The sequence below is a fragment of the Neolamprologus brichardi genome, chromosome 7 (assembly GCF_056152115.1).
Source record: "Neolamprologus brichardi isolate AB-2024 chromosome 7, ASM5615211v1, whole genome shotgun sequence".
Taxonomy (NCBI): Eukaryota; Metazoa; Chordata; class Actinopteri; order Cichliformes; family Cichlidae; genus Neolamprologus; species Neolamprologus brichardi.
The window spans coordinates 21,541,348-21,569,165 of record NC_142110.1 but is presented as its reverse complement, the minus strand read 5'-3'; the positions used below and the strand labels follow the sequence as shown (position 1 = coordinate 21,569,165).

General features: G+C 40.2%; 1 protein-coding gene across 6 annotated transcripts in view; it reads right to left on the bottom strand.

Moving 5' to 3' along the window:
- The window catches only part of LOC102776237 (unconventional myosin-IXAb), a 149,276-nt gene that overhangs the window by 48,322 nt on the left and 73,136 nt on the right, over nucleotides 1-27,818 (bottom strand). For 3 of the 6 annotated variants that reach the window (XM_087843298.1, XM_087843299.1, XM_087843302.1), the window contains exons 3-9: nucleotides 25,939-26,033; nucleotides 24,486-24,548; nucleotides 21,255-21,354; nucleotides 18,091-18,144; nucleotides 12,455-12,555; nucleotides 11,571-11,697; nucleotides 5,586-5,675 (exon numbers count right to left, since the gene is read on the bottom strand). In XM_087843298.1, coding sequence (XP_087699424.1) covers nucleotides 5,586-5,675; nucleotides 11,571-11,697; nucleotides 12,455-12,555; nucleotides 18,091-18,144; nucleotides 21,255-21,354; nucleotides 24,486-24,548; nucleotides 25,939-26,033 — 630 coding nt within the window. The remainder of the gene's footprint in view (nucleotides 1-5,585; nucleotides 5,676-11,570; nucleotides 11,698-12,454; nucleotides 12,556-18,090; nucleotides 18,145-21,254; nucleotides 21,355-24,485; nucleotides 24,549-25,938; nucleotides 26,034-27,818) is intronic. The other 3 variants (XM_087843303.1, XM_087843300.1, XM_087843301.1) reach the window with 3 other exon arrangements.

The window sequence follows — 27,818 nt, the reverse complement described above, 5'->3', positions numbered from 1 at the left end:
ACCCCAACAATCAGAAGACCCCATATGAGCAGGCACTTAGTGACAGTGGTAAGGAAAAACTCCCTTTTAACAGGAGGAAACCTTCAGCAGAACCAGTTATTCTTATACAGTCCTTTTCTACTCTCGTTTATAAAGTGATGGATACAACATGTTTAAGTGCTTTCTATATAACATTCATACACAGTCATGCTCCAGTGGATGCATCGGAGAGCAGCCGAAATATCCTTGGGCAAGATAGTAACCCCCAAATATTCCTGGCAGGCAGATTGGAATGATCGAACCACCAACCTTGCGATCAGTAGATGATCTGCTCTACCTCCTGAGCTACAGCCACTCTGTTGGGGTGTCCAGGTGATGACAATACCCCATCAGTCTTTTACAGCTAAGGGTTAAAAATCCCTTCGACCTACATTGTTGTCAGTGCGCCCCAGGGCGGCTGTGGCTACAATGTAGCTTGCCATCACTAGTGTGTGAATGTGTGTGTGAATGGGTGGATGACTGAACATGTAAAGCGCTTTGGAGTCCTTAGGGACTATGTAAAGTGCTATACAAATACAGGCCATTTACCATTTTTTTATGGGATGCACTAATACCAGGCTAGCTAAGCATTTATTGAGATAAAAACTGGATTCTGGCAGATAGACCAGCAGGGCAGCAGGATCTGGACACTCAGTATTCCTACACATGCAGTTTTAGTCCTATAACAGTTATATGCAGAATGTGGATAAATCAGAAAGCTACCAGTATTGTTAGCTAACTATAGCAGTTTGCTACCTAGCAATTAGCAGCACGGCGATCCGCTGTCTTCAGAATATCAATGGCATTCATTGCCTTCGAGCAGCAAAAAGTAAAATAACTGCTGGTGCAGGCTCACAAGTTAAACCTTTCTCAGCTTTGAGGGGAGCAGTTGAAATGACTTCCTATGAGAGTAAAGGTTACTACTGAATACCATGAGGGAGGTGTCAAAAACATTTAGAGGGTTAGTTAGGTGTTCTTCCAAAGGAGGCCATGTTTTTCTCAGCAAGGGTGTTGGTCTCCGAGTATGTCTTTTTGCTTTGCTGCTATGTTAGTGTTCTCCTCTCAGATCATATACTTATTGTTGATATCTGTGGGCTAGCTGAAACCATAAGAGCTGATAGTTTCTACTAAAAGGTTTTTGGGCCTATTCTAACAACTATTTTAATAACTGCAGAGGCCGAGCACACCAACGCAGATGCACGAAGGACTGAAAGTCTTGCAGCAAACCACTATGATGAAGCAAAAACGTGCATTTTTAAAAGCTGCCTCCTCTCTTTTACATTATTGATTGCTTGTGATATATTTTTAGCAGGCAGGCCTGTGACGTCTCTGTGCCCACAGACTTATGTAAGATTGATATGAATAATACAAAAAGAATCACTTGGGATTGGCAGATCTGAAGTGAACATTTGACATGCCCACCGAGCACGTGTCGTCTCTGTATTTTGCCATGTCACTTAATTATTCATAAAAATGGGACAAGTTAGGAACTAGAAGGGAACATGGCTGGAAGCAAATGCGTAGAAAATGTTTCACTCAATGCCCACCTAAGCAACAGATGAAATAATTAGCAGGACTTTATCGGAGGCTTTTGTAAAGTGCAGCAATACGGATTGTTAAGCTGAGTCTTAGCTGGTGTTTCTAATTATAAAGCCCTGGAAGGGGAACTTGTTGTTTTCTCTGTCTCCATCTCTTTCTCTCGTTCCTCCTCCTTGAAAAACCACAGGAGGCGTGAAACACCAGCATGAGCTCACACTGCACGTGGCCTGCCAGCTTCCTTGCTGCAGGATGTTTTATCTAGGTATTTCACCACAATATGCCAGTGTGCATATGTTTTTCATTTGCATTTATGTACTTGTTATCTGTGTCAGTGCCCATATATGTATGTTTACTGGGTGTTTGTGATGCATTTTACAATCCATCACCAATAGGGGAGTGGTTTTATACTTCTCATCATCATATAGTGACGCTTCATATATGAATGGAAGCCATTTGAATGAGGGTTTGATGATTCCCCACCATCAACGCCTGATCCCCACACATACACTTCCTTTTCCATATGTCTGTCTTTCAAACAGAAAGAAGGAAATGGTAGAGTCAAATAATCTGTAGCCACATCAAAATTGTCAAACCGCTTGCCTTATCGTGACCAGCATGGACCGCGTGTGCTTACAGACACACACACATGCATGCAATCAAGATCTCACACACGTACACACTCTTCTAAACCCAGACTAAATCACACAGTCAGAGTTATGCGCATCCAGCTTGGATAACAAAGGATATCTATAATAACAGCTATTTAATAAAGTGATGCCAATCCATAAATTTTTTTCCGCTCATCCAACTGAGGGTCGTGATTGGGCTGGAGCCTTGATGTCAAACAAAATCTTTTTTCTTTATTTCTTTTGTTACAAAACAGTATTTTTGAGCAGCAGATGGCCTGTGTGCCCGAGATGACCGTACCCCCTCTTTATGACATCACATTCTTGACCAACAACCCTTCTTTTTTTCTTTACATTTCACAACTTAAAAAACATAAAAAATATCCTGCTTTCACTATTAGCTTATGTCTGACAGCTAATGTATATATAAAGATGGTTGAAATGTTACTGAGATACTGCTCAATGCAGGCTTCAAATTTCCACATCAAACTTGTGTGAGTTACCTTTTTGTGTGACTGGCTTTTAAACTATGTTTAAACTACGTACAACTAAGATAGTAAAAAATCTGCAGCTCAAAACAGATTTCTGCTGAAAGAAATGTTTTACTTTCAGCAAAAGAATCTGAAAACAATCTGTCAAACTCTGAATATGCATGTTTAGTAACAATGTCCAAAACATTTTTTTGAATGTGAAACTTTAACATTTAGTCTAGACATGACGAACAGTACTTGCACTATTTCTCTATTTGTGGCACAGCCAGCTTAAGTAGTAGGAGTAGTAAGTCATAGTAGTAGCAGTAAGTAACTTCTTGAGGAAGCTTGAATGACAGAACAATAGCTGCCAAGCACAATCTTCCTGCTTGAGCTGGGTTTTACTTTTACTCTCATTATTCCTCCATGATAAACCCCAAGAGCTACATGATTCAACCAGAGATCGTCCACTCAGGTTCGGGACTGTCTGCGATAAACTTAGAAAACCAACATCTTCCAATCCGCAGCTCGCTGAGGTTCAGCAGGTTGAACACCTCATCCAAATTTCCCCACCTCCACTGCGGGTGGATGGGACAGCTGCCTAGCACATTTTCTCAACCTTTCTTATCCAAGCAGGAAGAAATCATTTCTGAGAAGAACCAGCAACATTTGCCAGGTTCTTTTTTCCACATTTCCTTTGTATAAAAACAGGCGTGTTATGGATTCCACAGGTGGCCTCGACTCGCTCCCACGACCCTCCGTCAGTTTTCACTTCTAATTTTACGTGGAGTGTGATTTTCTGGCATTATGCTTTTACTGACGCCGCAATGAGTGGACACGAAACTGGGGAAAGAGTGTGGGAGGATGACATGCGGGAAATGGCATGGCTTCTGGTATTTGATTTAGTTTAAAGGCTGAATTAAGGATCGCTGTTATAATGCTTATGGTGGATCCATTATACTTTTCCTTATTCTCTGTGACACATATACTCTTACAGCTGAGGATGCCCATCTTGAATGTGGCCAAACGTTCAAATAATGAGGACAAACAAACCCCATGAGCCAAAACCTCAGGCTTCAGACTCTAAACGCATTTTTTCAGACAGTTTTTTTCTGCTCTTGGCCCTGTGCGATACTAGAAGAGTAGATCTCCCTAATATGGTCATTCCCCTATAGAGGCCAGGCTGAAAGACACAGTGCATTTGCAGCAACATCCATGTAAAGCTAGCTAAAAGCTAAACTGAATTCTTTACCTCCTGAAAGGCTACGAGGAGTAACCCTTGAAACACTTTTTCTGAACTGAGTGGTTTCTGTCGTATTAGACCTGCTTATAGAACAGAGGTTAGTGAGGGGGGTCTCTGCCTGTGCAGCTACCCCTGGAAAAACCAAGAAACTATTCTAATGGTCGTGAAACTGAGGTGCTAAACTTCGTCTTTATGGGGGAAAGAGTTAAAGCTAGCATGAAGTCCACCAGTTTGCCCAAACTTGTGCCTTATTTATATATGTATCCTTGAAATGTTAATCTAATGTTAAATGTTAATTTCATCATTATGAAACATTTTAATATTGTTTTAAAAAATATTTTTAATAAAATATGTTTGCGGTCTACATATATAGTGCGAAGTAGTAATCATTATCTGTTATGTGCTGCTACTTGATAGATAACAATGTTCTGTATGCAATCTGAATTAGAGCAATAAACCGAGTCTGCCCTGTCTCCATGGATTGCATAAATCTTGGCACAAATTAAAAGTAACATGTTATATATGACACGTTTTTCTTTCTTTGAGTGGATAGTTGAAGATTTCCTATAATGCTAATCTGCTGTTGTTTTCATTTTTTTATCATTTTTTTTACCACTTCCTCCACAGATGACATAGTACCTGAAGGTTTCTGCAGGTACCCGTGAATCCTTTTATCTCTTGCTCTTCTCGAGATACGACCACCTCAAAAAGGACAGAGGGGGATTCGTGGCAAAACACCAGAAGCCTTCGAACGTCATTTAATCAGAAATGCAGCTCTAACCCAGGAATAGAGTTCTGATCACATCGTCTGAGCCTGTCTCACACAGCCGGTCCAAAAATAAGTGAATTTATGCTTTGAAACATGTGCGACTGGAGGAGAAAGAGACAGACAAACAGACTGAGGCAGGATCGTGTTTCTGGCCTCTGTGCTGTATATTCCAGTGGAGGTTGCACATTCCTAAGACAAGAACACATGACTGAAGCAACGGGGGTGTGGGAGAGTGGGAACAACCATTGTTGGGTGAAACTAGGCTGTGGATCAGATGGAGAGGTGGAGCTTAACGGGGTTACAGGCAATCAATGTGTAGCATTTCCTTCCTCAGACAAAAGGCCCTGAAGCCACAAGCACAGAGCAGGACTATGCAGTGCTTTGCTGAGCTTGGAGGGAGAGATAAGCAAAATTCACTGAATATTAATATTCAGCAGCACTCTGATGCCCTTCAGTGGAGTTTATCTAGGTCAAAAGAGGCAACAAAGAGGTAAATTCTTCAGACTGTGAGTCTAGAGAACATGGTTAACTCAAACCGCCACTGCTTGGCTTAACAGGAAACAGGAAGTTGCAGAGGAAGACCCCTATCAAAAGAGAATGCCACAACAAACTCCCCAGACAAACTCTAAAGCAAGCAAACACAAACAAAGAATCTCCAGTACAGATGATGCACTTCAAAACAAAACGTTCAGCAACAACGTGCTTTTACTGAGACTCACTGGAATGTGATGAAGCCACGCTCCTGCTCACACCACACAGCAGCGCCATCAAGAAGCAGAACAGACGAATATTTTTTTGCTGCATTTTGTTAAATGTGCTGTGGCACCGAGGGACTAGAGGTTCATAGAAGATTTAGCAGCTTTAGACGGTGAGACAAAGCCACTGTATTTGGGGCACGTGTCTCACTCTGGTGCGGTTACCTCTGCAAGCTTGTAGGGCACTATGAGCCTTTCTCCAACAGTCACTGTCTTCCTGGTTGTCAGTGCTTCAAGAAGCATCTCCTCCTTCACCTGTGCACAAAAGAAAAGCAAGAATAAAAGTGTCATTTTCAAGGAAGACATCAGGGCACTCACTCCTGGACTTATTAACAAATAATCAGTGATGACAAAGGGATATCACCCACAATAGCTATAACACAGGATCACTTCTACTCTATCAGTAAAATGTAACCTGAAATGAGATTTACTGTTTATTTTACAGTTTAGGCAATGATGGTGATAACATTGATTAGGAGACTAATGAAATAGGACATTCAGCAAAGCTGGGGGGATTTACAGGAGACAGATTGCAAAGATATGGGAGCAGAGATACGGTGACTAACTATGTATCCTACAGTTCCCACAGTGAGGTTGCACTAGGTACACAGAATAAAGCCTTTTTAAACTTAGTCATTATGCATGTTTCACCAATATGTCCCTTGTGGTATCTATTACAGCCATTTAAAGCCACATTATACCATACATTCACACAGCATTCATACAACCGCGGACAGTTTGGAACCAGCGGTGCCTTTGGACTGTGGGAGGAAACTGGAGTACCCAGAGGAAACCCACACAGGCTCAGGGAGAACATACACACTCAGCTCCAGCTGGCTGGGAGGTTCAAACTGATGACCTTCTTGCTGTGAGGTTACAAAGCTAACCGCTGCATCACTATGCAGCTAATTCATAAGTTTACCCAATCGGTACTCTTTCACTCATTTGATGAAATGTCAGAAAGTCAAAAACAGACAATCCCATTTGGTTCTATTACCTATACGCAGATGATTGTTTGATTCAGTTGTAGTGTTCGTCACATATTGTCTGTATGTATTTAGCTGACCTTAACTCTGACATCTCTGCCGCTTTTAACCAATGTAGCTGACACAAAAGCAGCACACATGATATTCAGTACAGTACTATATGACTTTCCATTTGAGTTTATGCACACTCTAAAAATGGCCCCAGACAAACCAGCGATGACAGGGCCACACTGGGAGAAGCAGATGTCACTGCACACATCTCCTCCATCTACAGGGATTATGGGCGTGGGCTGAACAGCTGCTCCTGACTGTATGTGTGTGTGTGTGTATACATGTGAGAACAAGCCATCGCAAGGCTGCCTGATGTCTTCATGTTTAAAGAGCAAGGGTGTCAATGTTATAGTTAATACCATTATGGATCTATTTTTGTCAGTGGCCTCTTTTGTAAATGCTTTGACATAAATTTGGAGGGGGGGGGGGGGGGTGCAGGAGAAGTCATCTGTGCAGTGAGTGGGTTGGTGGGGAGCGGGGGGCATAATCAGACTTCATTTCACACTGCCTGGTAATCCCTCCACAAAGAGCAAAGCCTATTCTGCAGCTCAGTGATTGGTCTTTAACTGGTACATTTCCATGTATTGGTTGCTTGGTGACAGGCGCGATGCCCTGTCATGATCAAAGATCTTAATACTCTAATAATCAGAAGTTTGTAAGCACCAGTTTGGGGCCAGTGATTCTGAACTGAAGTCAGCCATTTTTTGGAGCACCTTTAGATCCTAGTGAGGACAAAAAGTAAAAGCAAACACAGCAGAGCCGCCTGATCTGAGCATGACGGTTTTCCAGAGACATTGCACACAAAGAATCCTGAATAGAACTCTATAGGAAAATATGAGCCAGTGTTATCTGCACAGTAGAGGTTCACACAAGTTTCAGCTGTGAGGTGGTGGGCATATCCACCTGTTACTGTAGTAGAGCCACAGGTAAGTGTGCCTTCTATTCTCTCTCAAATCTGCCATTCTTCTCCCAAAACCCTCAAACTCCTGCTCTCAGGTCCTATACTCTAGCACCATACTCCATAGCAGCTTTGCTAGTAAAGGTTCAAATGTCTGTTTCCACTCTGCATGGGTCAAGTTCTTGTATTTCTCTGAATGTTTAGTCTCATAATGATAATTCAAATTGTAATCCTTAAACACGGTAATCTGCTCTCCACAAACCAAGCAGATGGCTTTAACTCTGACTTCAGTAAACAAATACTTAGCGGTTTATGTGTTGTTAAAAACTCTGCATGCGGCATCAATCTATCTTTTTTTTTGTGTGTCAGCTGAAGCCTGTTGGGGCTAGAAAACACACTCATGAACGTCAGTTTCATTGCTTCCACAGTGAGGCTGCAGATGCATGAGTGTAAAGAAAACTTTCAGAAGCCTTCAAAATAAAAGCAACAAAGTTATATTGTGATTTCACCCTGAAACGGAATTTCTGATGGGGGGTGTATTTCTGATGGGTTTCCTCCAGGAGCCCCAGGTTTGCCTGCCAGCAAAAACATGCAAGGTTGAGTCTTCTGTTACTGCGACCAAGACAATAGCTTACATCTGGAGTTGATCCCACTGCTCCTTGTACTTACAGAAGGATGAGTTAAATGCAGAGAATGAGTTTCCCTACTGGAGTCAATAAAAGATATCTATCCTCTTATCGTAAATGTCCAGAGTGGATTAATATCTGATGCTGTTAGTAAGTTAACATCAGATATAAGAATAAACTGTGGCATCTGGTTATTGTAAGGGCAGAACGCAAACGTTAGACAGCTGGTTTTCATATTCAAAACTAAATGCAGCAAAATAAATAGCAAATGTCTAAAATAAAGAAGAAAAAGAAAAAAATAGACAAAAGAAAAACTGTTTTTAGCATTCAATTACCATCAGCAGTTTCAGGCTTCAGCGCATTTATTCAGACAGAAAGCTTCTCTCTGTAAGCTGGTTTCCAGTTTGCACAGAAATGTTTCTGGTTAGGTCAAATCACTCAACTCCAGACCTCAGAGGATCCAGTCTGTCAACTGTACATCAGCCTGTACAAGCTCTACTTCCTCTTCCTGTTTCACCCCACAGGAAACAGGAAGTGGCACTTGGCTTTATTCCCATTTGTGTATCAATCCACACTTGGTTCTCTTTGAAAGGTGCTTTGCATTAATATGCCACAGCAGCAGTGAGTGCAGCAGTAAACATACCTCATCCTGTCCGAAACCATTTTACACATCAATCGCTGGACATTCATGCAAATTAGGACTCATTTAGAGCCAGAGTTTGCCTTCAAGCAGTCCTAGCCTCACATGACTCAACATGAGACTCCCTTCAGCTGACCCGAACAACCCCTTTAACCATTTAACAGACTCTCTCACACAGTGCCTTAAAGTAAAACCATGCACCATCAATAAAACATAAGTGCTAACGAGTTTTGATGGTGCCTGTCTGTAGTCTAGACACTCATTCAGATTCTTAGCATAAAGCTAAGTTTGCAAGGATGAAACAACATCACCAATTTGCATAGGTCATACTAATTCAGTATATCTATATCTAAATCATAGGCACATCAAGGAGCTTGTAGTTCTACTGCCAAGCTTCAAAGGGTAAATATTCAAACTCAATCTTGATTCCCAGCAGGTCCTGCTAGTTTTCTAGACTGTGTACATTAAATAACACTACAAGTAGTATTTAAACGTAAACTCTTATATCACCTAATCTGTCACAGTCTTTAAACTTCTCTGCCTACCTTATTCAATGGTCACATAATGAATGATAATATTTTCCCATCATCCAACCAAAAGATTGCATCTCACCACAAATGTTAATGCTTAAGATCCACTCAAAACAGGGATTCATTATGACCCCTTCTTTGAGGTCAGCACTGTGCTTTCTTTCTTTCCTTCTCTTTCTTCATGGCTTTTTAAGAATATCTTATAAGACCCAAGAGACAGACAGCCAGAGGCTCTGCATCAAATAACAGACATCCAAATAAACTTGAACTTAAAAAACTGACCCCCAGCATGTGGCCTACATGTGGCTCAACTCGCCGCACTGCCACTCTGGATCCCTGGGGGAAACAAAGAGACCAGCCTGGATGTTACAGGCGAACACTCCACAGTCATAACATCCCCGCTGTGCTGTTGACAGGAGTCTCCGGCACACTTCGGACATTGTTTTGTCACCGACTCAACAAGCGCATCCGGCTAATTGTTGCAGTTTGTAACAGGGACTGGGAAATGACACGTCCAAGCAGCATGTGGGTATTTCAGCTGTCCTTTCTATGTATGACTGATTTCAACGTCAAGTATGAGTCCAAATGCAGCTCAACTTCATAAACTTATAAACACTGTGTGGCACATAAACCCTGCCAGTAAATGTTTTTGCTCTATTTTCCCCAGGATAGTTAAAGAGTCACCAGCAGTTGAAATTCCACAGACGCTTAAAGTCATGCAGTACTGAACAGAAACAGAAAGAGCCCGCAGCAGAGTAACAGGCTTCACCCGCACTCAAATGTTGCTAAAGGTTAGCACTGTTTAGTAGGTATCTACGTCTGGGCAATGTAGTTTATGGACGAACCTTTCTAACCAAGCTAGCTCGCCTTAGCTGACAACATACTGTATGGTCACATGTGGTTCCTAAGAAACAAGATGGTAACAATCATGATGCTCTGCTTTTGAAGTTGGGATTTTAAAAAGCACACGTGCAAATTAGTGGGTGCTATCTTTCTTATACAGTCTGTGTATGTACACAAGAGCATCTTTTAAAATGTGTTAATTTTACATTATTAAATGTTAACAAAACAAAAAGATGGTTACAAAATATCTCAGTCATTAGATTACAAAAAGGAGGAATAACAAACAAACATTCAACTGCTTTGTTTAACACAAAAGTGTAGTTTAGTCAGAGCCACTACAGTCAAAATAAGAGTGACTTCCTTTGTTCTATAACGCCCTTCCATATGCATATGTTGAAAACATAGGATGGGTGGAGCTACCAACAGAAGGAAGAGCTTGGGTGAAAGTGGCTTGCAAAGTGGCTTGCACATGCACAGCAACTATATACAGGTTAGACAGTAGATCCTAACATAACATTTGCCCCAGCCCCAGCCCAGCCACCAGCTGATACTGGCTGGGACTGAGATCAGCTGGACTGCAGCGACTGCTGCAGAGCTTGACTTCTGCCTGGCGTGAACTAATGTTATTCTTGATTCTATTATTAGTCTGAGTTTTACTGCAACAATCTGAAATATAATTGCTGAAATCAAAGGCTGGATGAACTCTACTTGAACTTCATCTTCAGAGACAATGTGCTCCCAGTATGAAAACAAATGGCCCGAGTGTAATGCTGAAGAAATGATAAAACAAGCCAAAAACAACCGTTTTTTGTTTTTTAAAAGGGAGCGGAATTAAGGAACAACAGTTGTTAACAAACAATTGAATCACAATGACCCTTAACAAAGCTTTTATCTGTATTTAAAATGCTCCTACAATAACTTAAATATGATTAAACTTTGCAGTTAAAATTGGGACAGTAACAGGGACTCATTGTTCCTGGTGGGAGAGCAACAACAGACCAGGATAAGAGCTCTGAAAATAACCTCTACACAAACAGTACTTTGTGAAAGTACTGGATGGGTGGACGGCTCTTTGGGACCTGAAGCACCTCTTAACTTCCGCTGTCACCACAAGCTGTGCTTGTATACCTATATCCTCAGCTCGCTAAAAGGCTTTTTGTAAAACCCACATTGTGGGAGGAATCACATTTTTCTCACAGCTTTCAACAAAAACAGAGCATAGAAAAACGCCTATTTGCTCGAGTGGATGTTACTTATTTTTAAAGTTCATGAAGTCTGTGTGAACAAAAAAACGGCAAAGAAGGAATTTCGGGAGAACAAACAAGTCCTGTGGTAAAGTTCTGCTCCAATTCTTCATTTTTTTATTACCCTTCAAAGTATCAAGAGTTTTGCATTTCAGCCTAAAGTCAGCCTACTGTGCAATTTTTCCATTTGATTTTCACAGAGCAATGTTGGATATACACAGCTCTGTGACATTTATTGATTCAAAGCATAAACTCATGTCTGCCAAATCAACTTTAATGCTGCTGATTCAGTGCTGGCGGACAGATGTCACGATCTGCACCATGCCGCTCACCTCTAGCAGCTCTGAGACGATGGGCAGGACCTCTGGGTTGCAGATATCGATGGAATCATCCCTGTAGGTCTTCTTCTTGTAGCGGATGTTTCCCAGGTGGAGGATGGCTGACAGCAGGGAGAAAATCCTGACAAGGAACAAAGGTACTTTTCTTTATCACATCAACAAATTCCACCTTCTTACTGAGCAGGCTTTACAGTGGATATTAGGGCATCATGAAAATGTATTTATACTTAAATACATATTGCAGGGACTGAAAAACTGAAGTAACTAATCCTATCGATTAATTTCCAAGAACTGTGGTTTACAAAACATAGGTATCGATATGAAGCCTTATAGAAATAGTTTTGGGAAATTTGGGAAAATGTATTTATTTTTTATATATTTTATTATATAATTTATATGCTTTCTTTTCAAGAGTACGATAAGAATACATGCTTCTTTTTTCAGCTAAAGCTAAAAAATTAGGCTTTGCAATAATTTTTTTTAGCTAACAGTTAGTTCAGTTAGTGATTTAAATCTTAGAAAGACTGTAAAAAAGTAAACAAGAAGCACAACATGCTCTGAGCTGCTGAGACAAGCTGAAGCACCTTGTGAGAGACTAAAAATGTTTTGTGGTGAAAACATCACGTGAGGAGCAGGGGTACTGAGGGAGCGCTAGTTTGCTTTAGTCTGCTAACATTATCATAGCTAGAAAATTCCCTGTTTTTTGTCCCAGTGCATAGGTTTCTTCAAAAAAATAATAAAATAAAATAAAAAAGTACTGAGTTAAGTTTCTAAAAACGTTCAGACTCTGACTGTTGGCTTGTAGTTCTTTAATCTTACTCAGTTTTACACAAGAACAGGTTACAAGCTAATGGTTGTAGCCATGCAGCTAATCTTACTGTTTGCGTGTTGTGGGCAGGAAGCCAACCATCTCCATAGCCAGCTGCAGCCGCTCAAAGTCGTGCTTTAGATCTTCTCCTTCCACTGTGAAGCAGTCCTGCTGGTGTCAGGTGGAAACACACAAAAACAGAGGAACACATAATCACTACAAAGCACATAAATTTAACAAAAACAAGATTCTTTATATTGTATCTGTTATCAAAGTGTGTACCAGAAGCTAAAAGACAGCACGCTGTCTTTTTGTGACACTAAGCAGGGTTTCCGCACAGAACTTCTAATATAAAATGTGCCCGATTTCCTCAAATTATCAAAGAAAGTTGCAAAATAACACTGAACCCCAAGTCAAAAATAACAAGACCTCAGCTCTCCTGATGAGATTTATTTTAAGTGCTTTTTCTGAAAATGCAATTAAAATAATTGTGAATTATTGCAATTTTCTAACGTATGTGCAAAAAGTCATAGATTAAAATATTAGATATTTGTGTCTTACTAATGTGCTCTATTTATAAACTTATTGGACACTTCATTAGGTACACCAGTTCAACTACTTGTAAAAACAGCCAATTCAATAAATCAAAATGCGACAGAAACTTAATTTTTATGTAAGTGCCTTCGAAAGCAGCATGACTGTTGCTGCATAATAAAAAAAAACTGCTGCTCTTTTGGGATTTTAGCACAGAATCATCTCTAGGGTTACAGAGAATGGTCAGGAAAGAAAATATCCATTGAGCAGCATTTTTCTGTGCCAAAATGTTGATGCTAGCCATGAGAGAAAAAAGGCCAGACAGAGCATCACGTCGAGCATTGAAGCAGACGAGGTTTAGCAGCAAAAGACCACCCCTAGGAAATAGAAAATAATGGCAGCAGCCAGTTTAACCCTCAGCCTCCTAGTAAATGCACCTATGGTATAAATTTGAAACTCCTGCATCACTTCATTCTCAAGTTATCAGATTCATGATTTTCAGAAAACGTAACCTCTGACCCCTGAACTTGAGACCGAGGTTACTCAGATTTGAACTCGTCCGAGATTTTCAGTAGTAGTCCTATGTCTCTTCGTTCTCGAGTTCTCACATTCGCAAACTTGGGTGTCCATCTCGCCCAGCCTCCTGCCTGCCCGCCCAGCAGGGTGACGACAATATCCCATCAGCCTTTTATAGCCTCCCTCAAGTTGAATCTTGCGTCTTTAGATTCATAAGTCAAGTCTAACATGAGTTTGTGACACATGGCAGTTAATTATGAGAAAAGCACATTCACTGGGTTGGACCACAATGTAGAAACTGAACTTTAAACTGTTTTATAATCATGGTCATCAGACTCAGCTAAGCAACTAACAGCAATTATTTATAGAAACTGCACATTCCTTTGTGTAATGAATGTAAAAGAAAATACAGTTTACAGGGTTTATTTCAGCTGTTGAAGGGGGAAACCCTGCGAAGTGAACACAAGTACATTCCTGTGTAATCATGAGCCATCGCACAGTGTTTGAAAGTGTTTTAACAATTAATGAGTAAAGCAAAGGAATGAGCAGCGTGAGGATGTATACGTATACAATCATAGCGTGTGTGTTTGTCTCTTCGAGCCCTCCAGTCAGTCGGCGTGTCTCTGCTCCAGCAGCGAGCCTCTCTCAGGCACATAATTAGCACATACCACAGTGACCGGCCGGCGAGAGAAGACACAGGAACCCATAATCCACACTCTGGATCTGCCTCTTGTACCCTTTACCATTCAACGCTCATCTGCTTCTCCATTGTTTTCCTTTGGCTTCGAACTTGTCAGGAACTGCAGAGCCAACAATCAGCGCATTTCTACAGTGAGCTTCTCCAATTGCAACAAAGGGGTTTTGAGGCTTCTCGAGCTACATTGAGACCCAGGAAAAGCCAGTTTTCAAATTGCCGGGTATGTTTTAAATCGGCGCCAAACAGCACAATGTGATACGTTGAAGGAAGTTGAGAAAATAAAGAGATCAATTTTGGCAATTGCAATGGAATACTTGGGTTGAAAACCAAAACCTTAGCTCAGACAAAAGTCGAGAAAAGAACAAGGGATTGTTGAGTGCAGTAAAGTGATGATTAAGAAACAATCTGTTCTTACTTATTTTAAACAAAGAGTCTATTTTCACTTCAGAGCTTGAAATTGTAATTTCAGGCCAGTTGCAACAGTTCTGGTGCATTAAATCAAGCCGGGAACCCTGCTGACTTTGCACATGAAGCTTTTTAACAGATCGCTCGAGGATTCTGTTAAAACCAAACGTGCGTCCAGTCAAGGCTTTCCTGTTATTTACCATGACTTTAGTCAAGATTTATGCCATGGACCAGCCGTGCAAAAAACATCAGCATGCCAACCCATCTCTAGACATTCCACACAGCCAAAAACCAGAGATACCCAAACAAGCGCAAAATTCAAACCAGCAGCCACCGAGACCCAGAACCAAACACCAGACTGCACACATCAAATGCAAACATCCAGAAAATGTTTGGTCTTTAGGATCTTTAGTTAAATACTCAGATTTTTCATTCACATTCATTGTTTAAGTGGTATTTTTAGCCCCAGACGCTGCATCTGGAATCTGTATACACTTGTCACTGCTCAAAGTGCGTCTCTATTTACTGCAGCACACATTGACCAGTGGTAGGGGTCAGAGGCCAAACAGGCCCAGAGGGTTGGTCAGGTCATCAGGCAGCTGTCAAAAGCTGCCACTCTTTCTCTCTCTCTCTGTGTGTGTGTGTGTGTGTGTGTGTGTGTGTGTGTGTGTGTGTGTGTGTGTGTGTGTGTAGACACTGACATCATCTCCTTGGGTGGTGGGGTCTCTCATGAGGTCATTCAATGACCTCTGGGAGAGACAGTGTGTCAGCAAACAGTGAGATGGGCAGATTGTGCGAGAAAGTAATAACAGAAAGGAGCCATTTACTAAAGCAAAGCTTCAAAGTAAAGAATCATAACAAAAAAGACAGTCAGCTTCTCTAAGTATTTGGACTTTGGCACATTTTGTGTAACATTACCTCTGTATACCACCACATTCTTTTCTTGGTTTCATTACCATGCAAAGAATTCTGCGATCATGCACTTTAGTCCTTTGTGGGCTTTCAGCACTTTTGGTACTGCTGAGCTGGCCGGTGCAGTCACTCTTCGTAAAGTTTGTTATGTTTTTCTGTTTTTTTTTTCTGTTTTTTTCCTGGCTAATGACGGCCTTCCTCACGCCATCACTGACATTCAAAGGTCCAATGAACAGCTACCTAACGCTAGATTAACACTTGGAATTAACTACAGATCTTTTATCTGCTTCATGAAATAAAGAGAGAAAAGGCCATGAAACCGCTTTTCAGTCAATTTTCCCTTTGCAATTTCTGCCTCTGAAAATGGGGGACTATGAATGAAAATGGCTGTAATTCCTAAACAGTTGCTACAAAACTTTGGTTAAACCCTTGAATTAAGTCCAAACTTCAATCACGTGTTGATGGTTTGATTTAAAATTGGTGATGGTGTACAGAGGTTAGGGCCTAACAGTATGCCTTTTTGCTTTCCTTGCAAAAAAGATAATAAAAGAAAGAAATGTAATTAAAAACAGTCTATTAAATCTAAGATTAAAAAAGCTACACTTAAGTGAAACCAACTTCATAGTTTCACGCCTGGCTTCTTGGATCCTTGTAGGATCTCGTGTTTGCACCAATTTCTTGAAAATCCAATGGCCTCAGAAGCACAGCACAGTAATTAACGTGGCTTCATAACATTTACATTTACTGTAAATGGTGCAAATGATGCAGAGACACAGCATGAATCAAATGAAGAGAGGAACACAAATCGTATCTTAAAAACCTCAACAGAAATTTCTCAAACCCCTCCTGCAGCAAAAGCCACATGTTCAGCATGACTTAAATGATTCTTCTTATAAGCAGTTGTTAAGTATGCTACCTCAGCCAAGGAGCGTATGTTTCTGGTGTTTGAGCTCATGGTTGACAAAAAAGCCTTAAAACTAAAGTATGATTCGTAGTGTGGTGTGTATTGCCAACATGTACAAAGTACAGTAAGACTTAAAATATGTCACGTTTTACCTCTGACCTAACCTTCAAGGTCAACAGTTTGATCTGAAGTTCAAAGTAATAATAATGTTACCTAGAGCTATATTTACAACAATGTTTCTTACTGCCATTGTTTTTACTGACAACATACAGGCATGCAGGTAATAATATATGGGGATTGTAAACATCACGTTATTTTATCATGACTTTGTTATGGGCGTGCAGTAACAGATTAAAGCCGTTTAAAGACAAAAACAAATTGAGTATATATGTGTGCTATCGCTGTACTTTATGTTGTTAAATGCCTCCAGATATGAAGTAAAGGATATTCTGCAGGTGTGGTATGAGAAAAGTCCATTAGCTTGTAAAATTAATAGGGATTCACAATGCCAATGAGAGCTTTTTAGAGAATACTCAAAATATTTGTTTTCATTCATAACAAAAAGAAATGTTTCAGAGCTAAAAAACAAAGAGTTGAAAAAGCCAAAGTCAAGAGTGAAATACAGTAAGTCCACAGGTCGTATTTATACTGACCAACTCTCATGTCAAGTGTTTGCTCGCCAGCAAAGTCTAAGTAACATAATCTCCCATTAGGAGATACAGGGGCCTTTAAACAAACACAACAAATCCCACTGACCAAACATTACTCACTTCAGGTGGAGGCTGGCAAGACAGCGGGCAGGCTCAGAGACCAATGAAACGGCAAAAACACACACAAACACACATAAAACGGACCACACAGCTAGAGGGAAGTTTCAGGATGTGAAGCTAATTGACCACTGCTCAAGCTGACTAATAGACTTAGGAGTATTTTACCAATTGTTCAGGTTAGCGCTTTCCCTATCTTTAATGTTACCTCAAAGCATGAAATTATGTTAAATTTACATCCTAGTCAACATACTTGAAGGCCCTCACCACAAATGCTTGTTTAACATTGATGAAAAGTGTCGCTGCTGCAAGTCTGCTTCTCGTTTTGAACATGGTTACTAGTATCATTTGGATCAGCGACACTTTTGAGTGCTTGAAGGTTCTTCTTACTCCTTTCCCTCCCTACTGTAGTAAGCAATCAATGCTATGAATATCAGCAGTTTTTGTGTCTCTGTGATAACAAACCAAAACTGCAAAACTTCTGTCATACTCACATTAAGATCCTGAACCTTCCCTTTAAAGATGGTAGTGTCGAATTTGTCACCTATTCCCCAAAAGCAAAGCACGCAAAAGCCAAAGGACAAGTTTAAAGGGATGCCTTATTGTCCGAATACTGTTAATCAGCATGTCGTCACCCGTCTTTTTTTTTTTTTTTAAACGAGAGAAAGAGATTCATTTACTTTGAAAAACAGGCAAAAACCTTGAGTTACTGGACAAAGTACAAAGAGCAAACTTCTTGAGACGGAACAGCCAAATACAGTCAAAAGATTACACTAAGGAATCCCTTTAAACATTTTAGAGGACAACCGGCGGAGGTCAGCCCAGGTCGCCTCCATCTTTTTTACTGAAAGCGGGCGGTGTGGAAAGCCAAGAAAGAACAAGACTAAGACTGGCACCAAAAACCCAGTGTACCACGACACACCCATGGACACAGACGTACACAAACAGCTTGTCATCCACACGATACTGACCAGCTCACTCTCATAGTAATTGTCCCAGTAGAGTTTGTGTGATTTCTTTGTCATCTGGAAGTAAGGCAGAGCGGGTTAAGAAGGCTTGAGTTACACATACGTACAGTATGAAAATGCAATCTTTAAAAAGACTGAGGAAGCAATGACGCATACTGTTCAGACGTGAGGGGAGAAAAAGAATCTCACGAAAACAGACACACATCCACAGAGTCACGAAAATGAAACCCCGATGACCTCATCAGGGTTTGGCATTGGAACAAAACACACCATCTGTGGTGCAAAAAGTAGTTAGATATTTTATGTAAGTAAAAGTAGTGGCAAATATTAATTAATTAAAAATTTGAAAGCGTTTCCTATCTAAATTAAAACTACAATACTATCATAGCACAACTGGATAAATGCTGTTGATTCCTTATTGTTATAGTTGTGTTTTTTAAATTCAGACTGGTTAAGTTAGTGATTTATTTATAAGTTATCCTAAACATTAACTTTGCTTAAATCTGTACCACACTGCAACACCTTCTAATGTGTAAATCACAATCAGTAAAGGAATTAGTAACTAAAGCTATAAGCAGAAATTAATCCAGTGTGCAAGTGTCAAAAACACCCTTCCTAACATTGGGACAGTGTATCCGATATCCCTGTGTTGCCGTTTTCCCCATACCATCATACCATTGTCATTTGCAGTGATCATCGTGGATGAACAAACTACGCTGTGATGTCTTAGCCTTGACATCACAACATGGCAGAAAAAAGGGAAAAAAATGCCTGTTTATATAAAACTCTCTTCTAAAACAAAAAATAAACAAGTGTTTTCTTTAATAATTATCAGTGTATCAAAGATATTACTGAGTGAGGTTTGCTACAAGCTAAATTTACTCATGTTAGCGTCAGCTAACTTCTTGGCTAATGCCAACTAATTGTTCAGATAAAGTGATTGGTCAGTTGCAATGCTGATCCTGGACCAGCATTGTTATGATGATATAGGAACAATACCAACACAGGGATATCGGATAGACCACTGGAACTCAATAGTTTAGATTTTGTGAAGTCTTAAAGTTATGAAATGTTGCTGCTTTGACTGACACATGCTAAGACATACAGAACAGAACTGTAACTCAGTGGTAAATGAAGTCTAGTTAGGAAGCCTTGAGCTGAGGAACAAGACTCACCAAACAAGACTGGCTAGCAGCAGATTGTTAGCTGATGACAATATCCTGGATCGCTTTCTGATTCTGACAATGACCATAAAATTTACCAATTAAATCCACAAAATTAACTTTGTGTTCTGCTCAATACGACCTGGAAGTAGCAAATCTGCACACTAAAGGTTTCCTCGTAGGCGTCTTATAAGGAAACCAGTGGTGTTGTTGCAAGCAGAGGAGACATCCCTTTCTGGCCACTGAAAGAACTGATGTTTAAGGCACTTTCACACTGGCTTCAGTCAGCAGATCTACACACTCAAAATCACAGTAAGTTAAGTGCACTGTATAGTAAAGAGGGGGCACAGCTTTGAAGTATTTGAGCAAATGTACTTCAGTCAAATCCACCGAGAAACACAGAGTAACACGAAGAGCTAAGTACGGACAATCGCTCTGCTCTTTTGTGACATCGGCGAGTGCGTAAGTGCGCACCACTACACGACTGCCGGCAGCCTCTGCGTGAGTCCTCGTCAGCGCCAGACTGAGTCGTGAGTTTTGCAGTTGCCATGGAAACAGAGCTGCAAAGTAAGCTGGCAGCTAACAAGAGGGGGTTGTTGTTGCTGTTGTTGTTGGGGAGATTAAAGAGGACGGGGGAGAAAAATTTTATTTTTTGGGCAGATGAGGAGAGAGAATCTTTTTTTCATCTTTCCAGTGTGCTACCTTCATGGCATGAGGGAATATGAATCCTCACACATCGGCTGCCAAAACACACAGATGTACTGCAAAAGATACACACGTATGTGGGCTTTTGGCATGTGACCAGGCATGTATGCACACTCGGCCGCACATACATGTGAGAAAAAGAGTTGAATTTCTGGCAGTCAAAGATATGTATGTGTCCCAGTTGAGTTAAGTGAGTAAATAAGATCCAGCAGAGATTTTTCAGCTTTACTAATCAATAATAACTTAACCCGGTTTTCATTTGGGATGAATATTTGCTTTTTTATGAATCATTTACATAAAATTAGCATTAAAGTTTTCTTCACATGCCAAAAATGCATTTACTGTGCTGTTAACGCCGTTGCATTTTTTTTTGCCCTACATCTTTTAAAAAAAAGGCTTTGATGTGCATCGGTTAACATGTTATCAGTTTAAAATCTTCAGATTTTTTTGTAGACTCAAGCTTTCCATCCCTGCTATAATGATTGTGTCTTCATTTGTAACTCATTATCTCATCTGGAAATTGTTTATATCTGAATTTTTGTTGTTTTAAATTAGAGGTCCGGATATATCTGATTATATGTGATAATAAATACATCCTGACAAAGTCTACAGACATATTTCTGTCTATAGTGCTATAGCACTGCATTAGGCTACGGTAAATTAGGATTTGTGGATAATCCTGCCTTAAGTGAGGAAGCTTACTTGATGGTCATGTTAGATATTTATATTTCATAGTTGTATCATTTTGATGGGCTGTTTATGTGTAATTTAAAAAAAAAAAAAGTCTTTTAATTTCTTCCCAAAATGCCATCAGTTATATTATTATTTTAATATAAGATCACACATTTTACTGATCACACTAGTACATACTATTTACTACATGTAAACTGAATATAGCAGGCAATGAGATATTCGAAAATCAATTCCATTGGTGTGCATTAAACCACAAGCACGTGCTCACTCCATCCTTATTCGTGCCTCACTGATGACTGTCTAAGTTGGACATATATGATTGGTTGTTTTACGTAAGATGTTTAAAATGTTCACTGTAACCTGTTTGCTGATGAACCAAATTAAGGCCTTTATCCAAAGCTTATCAGTCAAATTAATAAAGCTGTTTCTTCACATTACAAGTGCTGCTGGAGCTTTAATCGATTCATATTTTAACCGACAGAAACTGGATTTGAATGACTTGCCAGATAATAAAATATAATAGCATAACGTGAAGCTTTTCTAGAAAGCAGCACCCACTTTGCTATTTGTATCTATGTTTGGGCGTGTGTGTTTTTGTGTGCGGACCTGGTTGAGGTAGTGATATTCCTCAGGTTTGAGCAGGTGGAAGGCCTTCCTCTCCTCTTCACTGGCTCCAGCCAACAGGTAGTAAAACACATGGTAGTTCCTACAGAAACACACAGAAACACATTAGAGCACTGATGTCAAACTTCTTTATATTTTTCGTAGGTCACATCCAGCTCACTTTGATCTTAAGTGGGCCAGACTGGAGAAAATCCCATTTCTGTCAGTGTAAAGAAGTTTAACTGTACGTTTAATCCCTTCAGTATGAGAAACAGAAGTGATTTTTCAACAGTATATGTCAGTTTTTGTACATGATAAAGAATTGCTGCTGATATAAATGTGCTTAAACTGTAAGAAATACATGTGTAAAATGACAGAAAAAGCCTGACTGTCCTGTAGTTTTAAAACAGCAAGATTTTGTTAATTATTATTTAACTGTGGACACAATGTACAAAAATAGAAATGTCTGTAGTAAATACTGAAAAGAAGCAAGAATCTTTCTTTGTTTTAAGTGTTTATCTATTACTTGATTACAGTGAAAATACAGTTAAAAGTCTAAAATTTATGCCCTCCTTTATATTTTCCAAACGCATCCAGTGGGCTGGATTGGAGTTCTTGCCAGGCCGATTCCGAGCCCTGGGCCTTATGTTTGATACTCCTGAGTTAGACGGTAAAAAAGAAAAAAAAGAAAAAGATTTATTTTTCTTGTATTAATTTCTTTTAAATTTCCTCAGAGGTGAAATAAGGACAGCAGCTTTCATATCTCCCCGCTGTGCCGAAACGGCCCCTGAGGAGGAGACTCCTTTCGCGTTATCTGCGGAACATTTCTTAAAACAAACCTGCAACATGTAACAGATAAGTCACCCCTCTGACCCGGCGGTCTCACATTTCAAGACAAACAAAGCAGCAGTGTGGTGTGTGGGCTCAAGGTAACGAGTTGTGATTAACCGTGACAAAGGCTGGGGGTTTGGCCAGTGCGCTGAGAGGTAATTCTATTACAGCTGGAAACGAGTTTCCCTTCTCTGCAGAGGGACACTTACTGTTTGATGGAGTGGTGGAAACTTATAAAACCCACGGAGGATATTAAAGACTCCCAACCTGTAAGCTCACGTTTTCTATCATCGCACCTCTCAAATAAAAGATGCTATTACATAATCTCTACATCAGATTCCAAAATATTGCAATATTTTACTCTGAGCTTCATGAACTGCATATATACAGGTTTGGCAAATAATACATGGACTTTGCAGTAATGAGTTATCCAGATGAATCCAGATAAAGTTGCTTAATGAATCCAGCTGTTACAGGGCAAAGGTTACTCGTCATTTGCTCTGAACGCAACCGTAAACACAAAAGTGAAACAAATGCACTCAACCCCAAATTATTCTTTCTGACCTTCCACAAAGAACTGCGTTACAACCTTTTTTTTGCAACAGAGTTTTTCCGCATCTTCACACTAACCGCTGACCAGAATACAGCATCAAGTAGCAAACCTCGTGATCGACTGCTTTCAGTCTTTTTTGGGCTTTTGTGTAAGACCAGAAAAGCAGAGTTCATGTAGGTAAGGTACCATGGCTTTGCCCAGAAAACATATGTAATCTATCAGGCTCTCATTCAAATACACCAATGAATGACTTGAATGCCTGAATGACGTAGTGAAACATAAATGGGTGGCTATCAGCTGAACACTGTATTAAGTATTAAATCTTTGGTTTAAGTTCATTTGTGATTCCACACGAAAGATTCCAGCGTGCATGTCTCCCAAATCATCTTCTGGTTCCACAGAAGAAAGGCCCGATTATTCAAGATCGTGTATGAGAGGAGAAGAATTTTAAATTCAGTTCTGCATTTAACCAGCAGGAAGAAGAAAATAATATGGGAAAAATGGAAAAAAGGGGTCTCTCACTCAATGCGTTAGACAACATAAAACAGGGGCAACTTAAAAAATAACAACAAGCAAAAACAGTATCCACACTTGGGATTTGCGTGACGGCTCTTGAATACAGTAAAGCCCCCTCCCTTGTAGTTTCTGCAGAGTCATTAAGCCCCAACAGTATGCCTGGAAAGTTCAGCTAGTTCACTCCCTAGTGCTTTTTCCTCTCCAGTGGGATCGTACAAAGGCAACCTGCAACTGAACCGACTTTAAGATTTAAGATAGTTTGCAGTTTATCATCCTTCTTCCCCACCTCTGTGGTTCAAGGATGAACCGTCTGGGAGGTCCTGACTTTAGTTTCTATCCTATCAATATGGCCACCAGAGCCTGTCATCAGCATGAAACAAAAAGCCCAGACCAGTCAGGGTTAGAGCGATTAGATGACTGTTGGACAGTTCCCCTCCTCCCCACGCATGAAGCTATTATGCTGGTGGGATCAGTGGCTTTTTTTTACTGTCACCTGGGAGCGATATGATGAACTGTTAGGGTGTGTCTCTGTGTTACCTGAGACAAGTAAAGCTATTTATAGGATGTGGGTGCAGGTGGAGACACGTGCATGTGCCCAACGTCAGGTAGATGAGTTCTTCATACACATATGAGTGTGTTTATACATATAAAAAGTAAAAATAGACAGTTTTACACTGTTATACTGGACAGGAAATATGACTCCTTATGTAATATCTCAAAATCTGCATCACAGTATTTGTCTCATTCTGTGTCAATGCCTAAACTCAGAGGAAAACCTGAGAGTTAAACAAAGGGCAGAGGTTTCAGTCAGATGGCCACCTGATATATCCTTGCAGGGGAAATGAAGACTATTTCAGCATTGAATTTCTTAGACAAAGAGCATGTGAGCGGAAAGATACGCATTTAACATCTTAGCTTTCAGGCAAGTGGAAGTGTCTCAGTGTTTCAAGTATCATATTTAGATTATTTATGGCTGCACCACTTCTAGCTGAGGTTCGTTATTTTCACCTTTTAGAAATGTTCACAGGAAAAATTGGATTTCCGTTAAAGGTGGAGTCAAAGTTAAACATTATTTTTGATGGATTTTAAATCCACACAAAGAAAAGACTTGGATCCTTTCTGATTAACAAGATGTTATTTACATTCAAAAGCATGAGAGCTGCTGCTGAGTCATTCTAGGTGTGATAAAACAGCGATCCATACTGATGAAACAATGTGGAAAGTGAGCCAAGTGCTGCAGATGACAAATCTTCTAATGATGTCTGTATGGGTTTATCCAGCAAAAAAAGAAGAAGAAAAAACAAACAACCAAACAATATGTGATCTGCACTCACCTCTCATTGTGCTCCTGGTACACCAGACGTGATTTCTCCAGCAGGTACTTCTCTACGTATGCACTGGAAATAAAGATAAATGCAGCCGCACTAAGTCACAAGAGTAATTTAAGAACAAGCTGCTGTAATTATGATCAGAATTGAACAATGTTTCAATATCACATGGACATTGAATGTGCTTTTTCTTGCCATACTCATCATAAACAGGGTGTTTTAACAGATTAGCAGACAATTGGAAGAGGTAAGAGGTATAATTATCTGAATTGTGGTTTTTAATAGTTTGTCAAATGAGAATTTACATAATCGCACGTCAATAATGGCTGAATGTTGTTTTTTGTAGCTTACATGTTTATGTTTATAAATCATAGCACAATATTAAGAGATATATAAAGGTAATAATAATAATATACATAAATTGTAGGCATTATTCTGCTATTATATCTGTTATTAAATTATTTCTCAAGTCAGATTCATTTTTATAACACCTTTAAAAACAAAAGCTGTCGACCAAAAGTGACAGACAAAAATAAGAAAACAAAACAAAACTAATTTTTGATTAAAAAAACCAAAAAAAACGAGTAAAACAACATGAAACGTGTATCTAGTGGAGCTGGAACGATATATTGATTTTTAAGACTGATAACAATATTTGGTGATTCTATTCAATTCAATTCAGTTTTATTTATACAGCGCCAAATTACAACAACAGTCGCCTCAAGGAGCTTTATATTGTAAGGTAGACCCTACAATAATACATACAGAGAAAAAAGCCAAAAATCATTTGACCCCCTATGAGCAAGCACTTGGGCGACAGTCGGAAGAAAAAACTCCCTTTTAACAGGAAGAAACCTGCTCCTCAGGCTCAGGGAGGGGGCGGGGCCACCTGCCGTGACCGGTTTGGGTGAGAGAAGGAAAACAGGATAAAAAAACATGCTGTGGAAGAGAGCCAGAGATTAAAAGCAAGTAATGATTTGATGCAGAGACGTCCATTAACACATGGTGAGTGAGAAAGGGGATTGAAGAAGAAATGCTCAATGCATCATGGGAATCCCCCAGCAGCCTACAATTCTAAAATCATATAAATGGGCCGATATTTTTTTTTTGTTTTCACACGAAACATAAACAGCTTTTAACTAACATTTCATGCATGTAGTAATTTACGACTCTTTATTAACGCAATATGACAATAAGCTACTTTCGGCTGCTTCCTTTAAACAGGGAGGACATGTAATCTTGTTTTATTGTCACAAGTCGTGGATCGCTTGATGCACTGCCCGACTCTGCTCGGATCAGCTCGTTGTTTTGTTTGTGGTGTTCCAAGCACATGTTGCCAACAGCTAAGTTGCAGAGCGCCCTCTGTCTCATAAATGCCGATACACTGGCAAATAATATCGGTCCAGCTCTAGATATGGCTTCTATAGATGTGTTTTATATGTCAGCATGCATCTCTCACCCCCTGACTGTGCCACTCTCCTGATAGTTGACCTGGATGAACTTCCCAAAGCGGCTGGAGTTGTTGTTATGGGCCGTCTTAGCATTCCCAAAGGCCTGAAGAGAAAACAGAAAGGATTACATATCAGCACGCACAGGTACCAGGTGCTGGCAAGCTGTGATTAACAGTTTACACCTGTAAGATAAACCAAGTATCAACAGGTTAGGGTTAGCATTCAGATTTCAGTAGACGTTACATCTACCAGCAAACTCTGAAGAAAAGTAAAAAAAATATGTTGAAATATGTTGATATATGAAGGGAAAGCTACCAATCACAGCACTGTAACAGAGGCCATGAGGCACAGGAAGGGGCCTGCAAAAGGGGCACACACACAAATACACAAACACGCAGTTAAAACTCACAGTCAGACACGTCAGTCATGCACTAAACTGCCAAATTCCTCTGATGGCAAACACTGCAACACTGAAAACAGACACAGTCACTGCTTGTGGGAGTCTGTGGGCATTTCTGCTAACACACACACACACATAGAGAAAAACTATCATTAGAGACCCCTGGAGGACTCATTCAGGTTCTCATTAGCAGTCTGATGGGCCTCGCTGGGTTGGTTAGTTAGGCAGAGCAGAGGAGAGGCAACAGGAGAGGCAACAAGGAAAGGGAATACACCACAGAGATACAAAGGAAAGGGAGGGACAAGAAAGAAGACAGAGCTCAGAGATAAAACAAAACAAAACAAAAAAGACCAAAGAAGAAGAAGGGATGATCATTTGTGAGAGAGGACGTGATAAAAAAGAGAAAAAAAGGGGAAAACTAAGTGAAAAGTGAAAAAAAGAAGGAAACAAGCCCACAGATAAAGATATGGCAGGAAATAAGGAGATTTTTAAGAGAGGATAAAGTGATAGCAATGGTATATTTTCCGGCTGATGCAATCAGTATTTTGGAGCGATGATAAATTACTATATAAAAGCCAGCAGAGTAAAAGGGTGGGGGAGAAGGGGAGCGGAGGAGAACGGTGTGGGCGTCGGATAATTGATTGTGGCTTCTGGGTGAATACTACAGCTCAGGAATAACACGGTTAATAAAAAGTAAAACCCTGCTCCAGAATCAGGCTTTGATCTCTGTGATGATTCATTTAAAAACAGAACTTGACACACATTCAGCGAGCCAACCGGGACAAAGCAGCCCGAAGAAAGAAGCAACAAAACAAGGTTTAAGTAAGGTTGATGTCGTTCTTTTTCCAGGCCTTTCACTTTCATACCAAGCAACAGCTTCCCCTGCACATCCATCTTTTAGACCCCTGTTGGTCTTTAATGTGTGCCAGTCTTGCAGTGGTTGACACACAATGGTAACTACCAAAAAAAACTAAAAGGAGGCAAAGGCGGAGAGTGGACTGGCAGTGAGATCTCCTTTGATTTCCCGAAATGTAAATCGAAACTGCAATTCAGAATGATAATGACAGAGCTTTCATCCTCAATCATTCTGCTGTGGGAAATACTTCCAGTTTAAAGTCTGAAGGGGAAAAATCCACTTCCTGAAATGATTGAAGTGAGCAGCCCTAACAGAAACTGTCACTCACAATCATCAACAAAAAGAAGCGATAAATGCACTGGTAACATATCTGTGAAAAGGACACTTGCCCGCCGCACATCTGTTTGCATGCATGTGCTAAGCCCAGCGCAGTTTGTGCGTGTGCTTTCTGTTTATGTTTGAAAGAGATTAATGAGCAGGGCGGCACAGTCTGGATGATTTAGTGTTGAACTCTGCTTCACGGTCAACGCCTGCTGCGACCACAGCACAGGAAAACACACGCTATGATTAGTCTGTGCGCGTGTGCGTGTATATGTTCATGTCTGCATCAGTGTGTGCTCAATGTATGAACG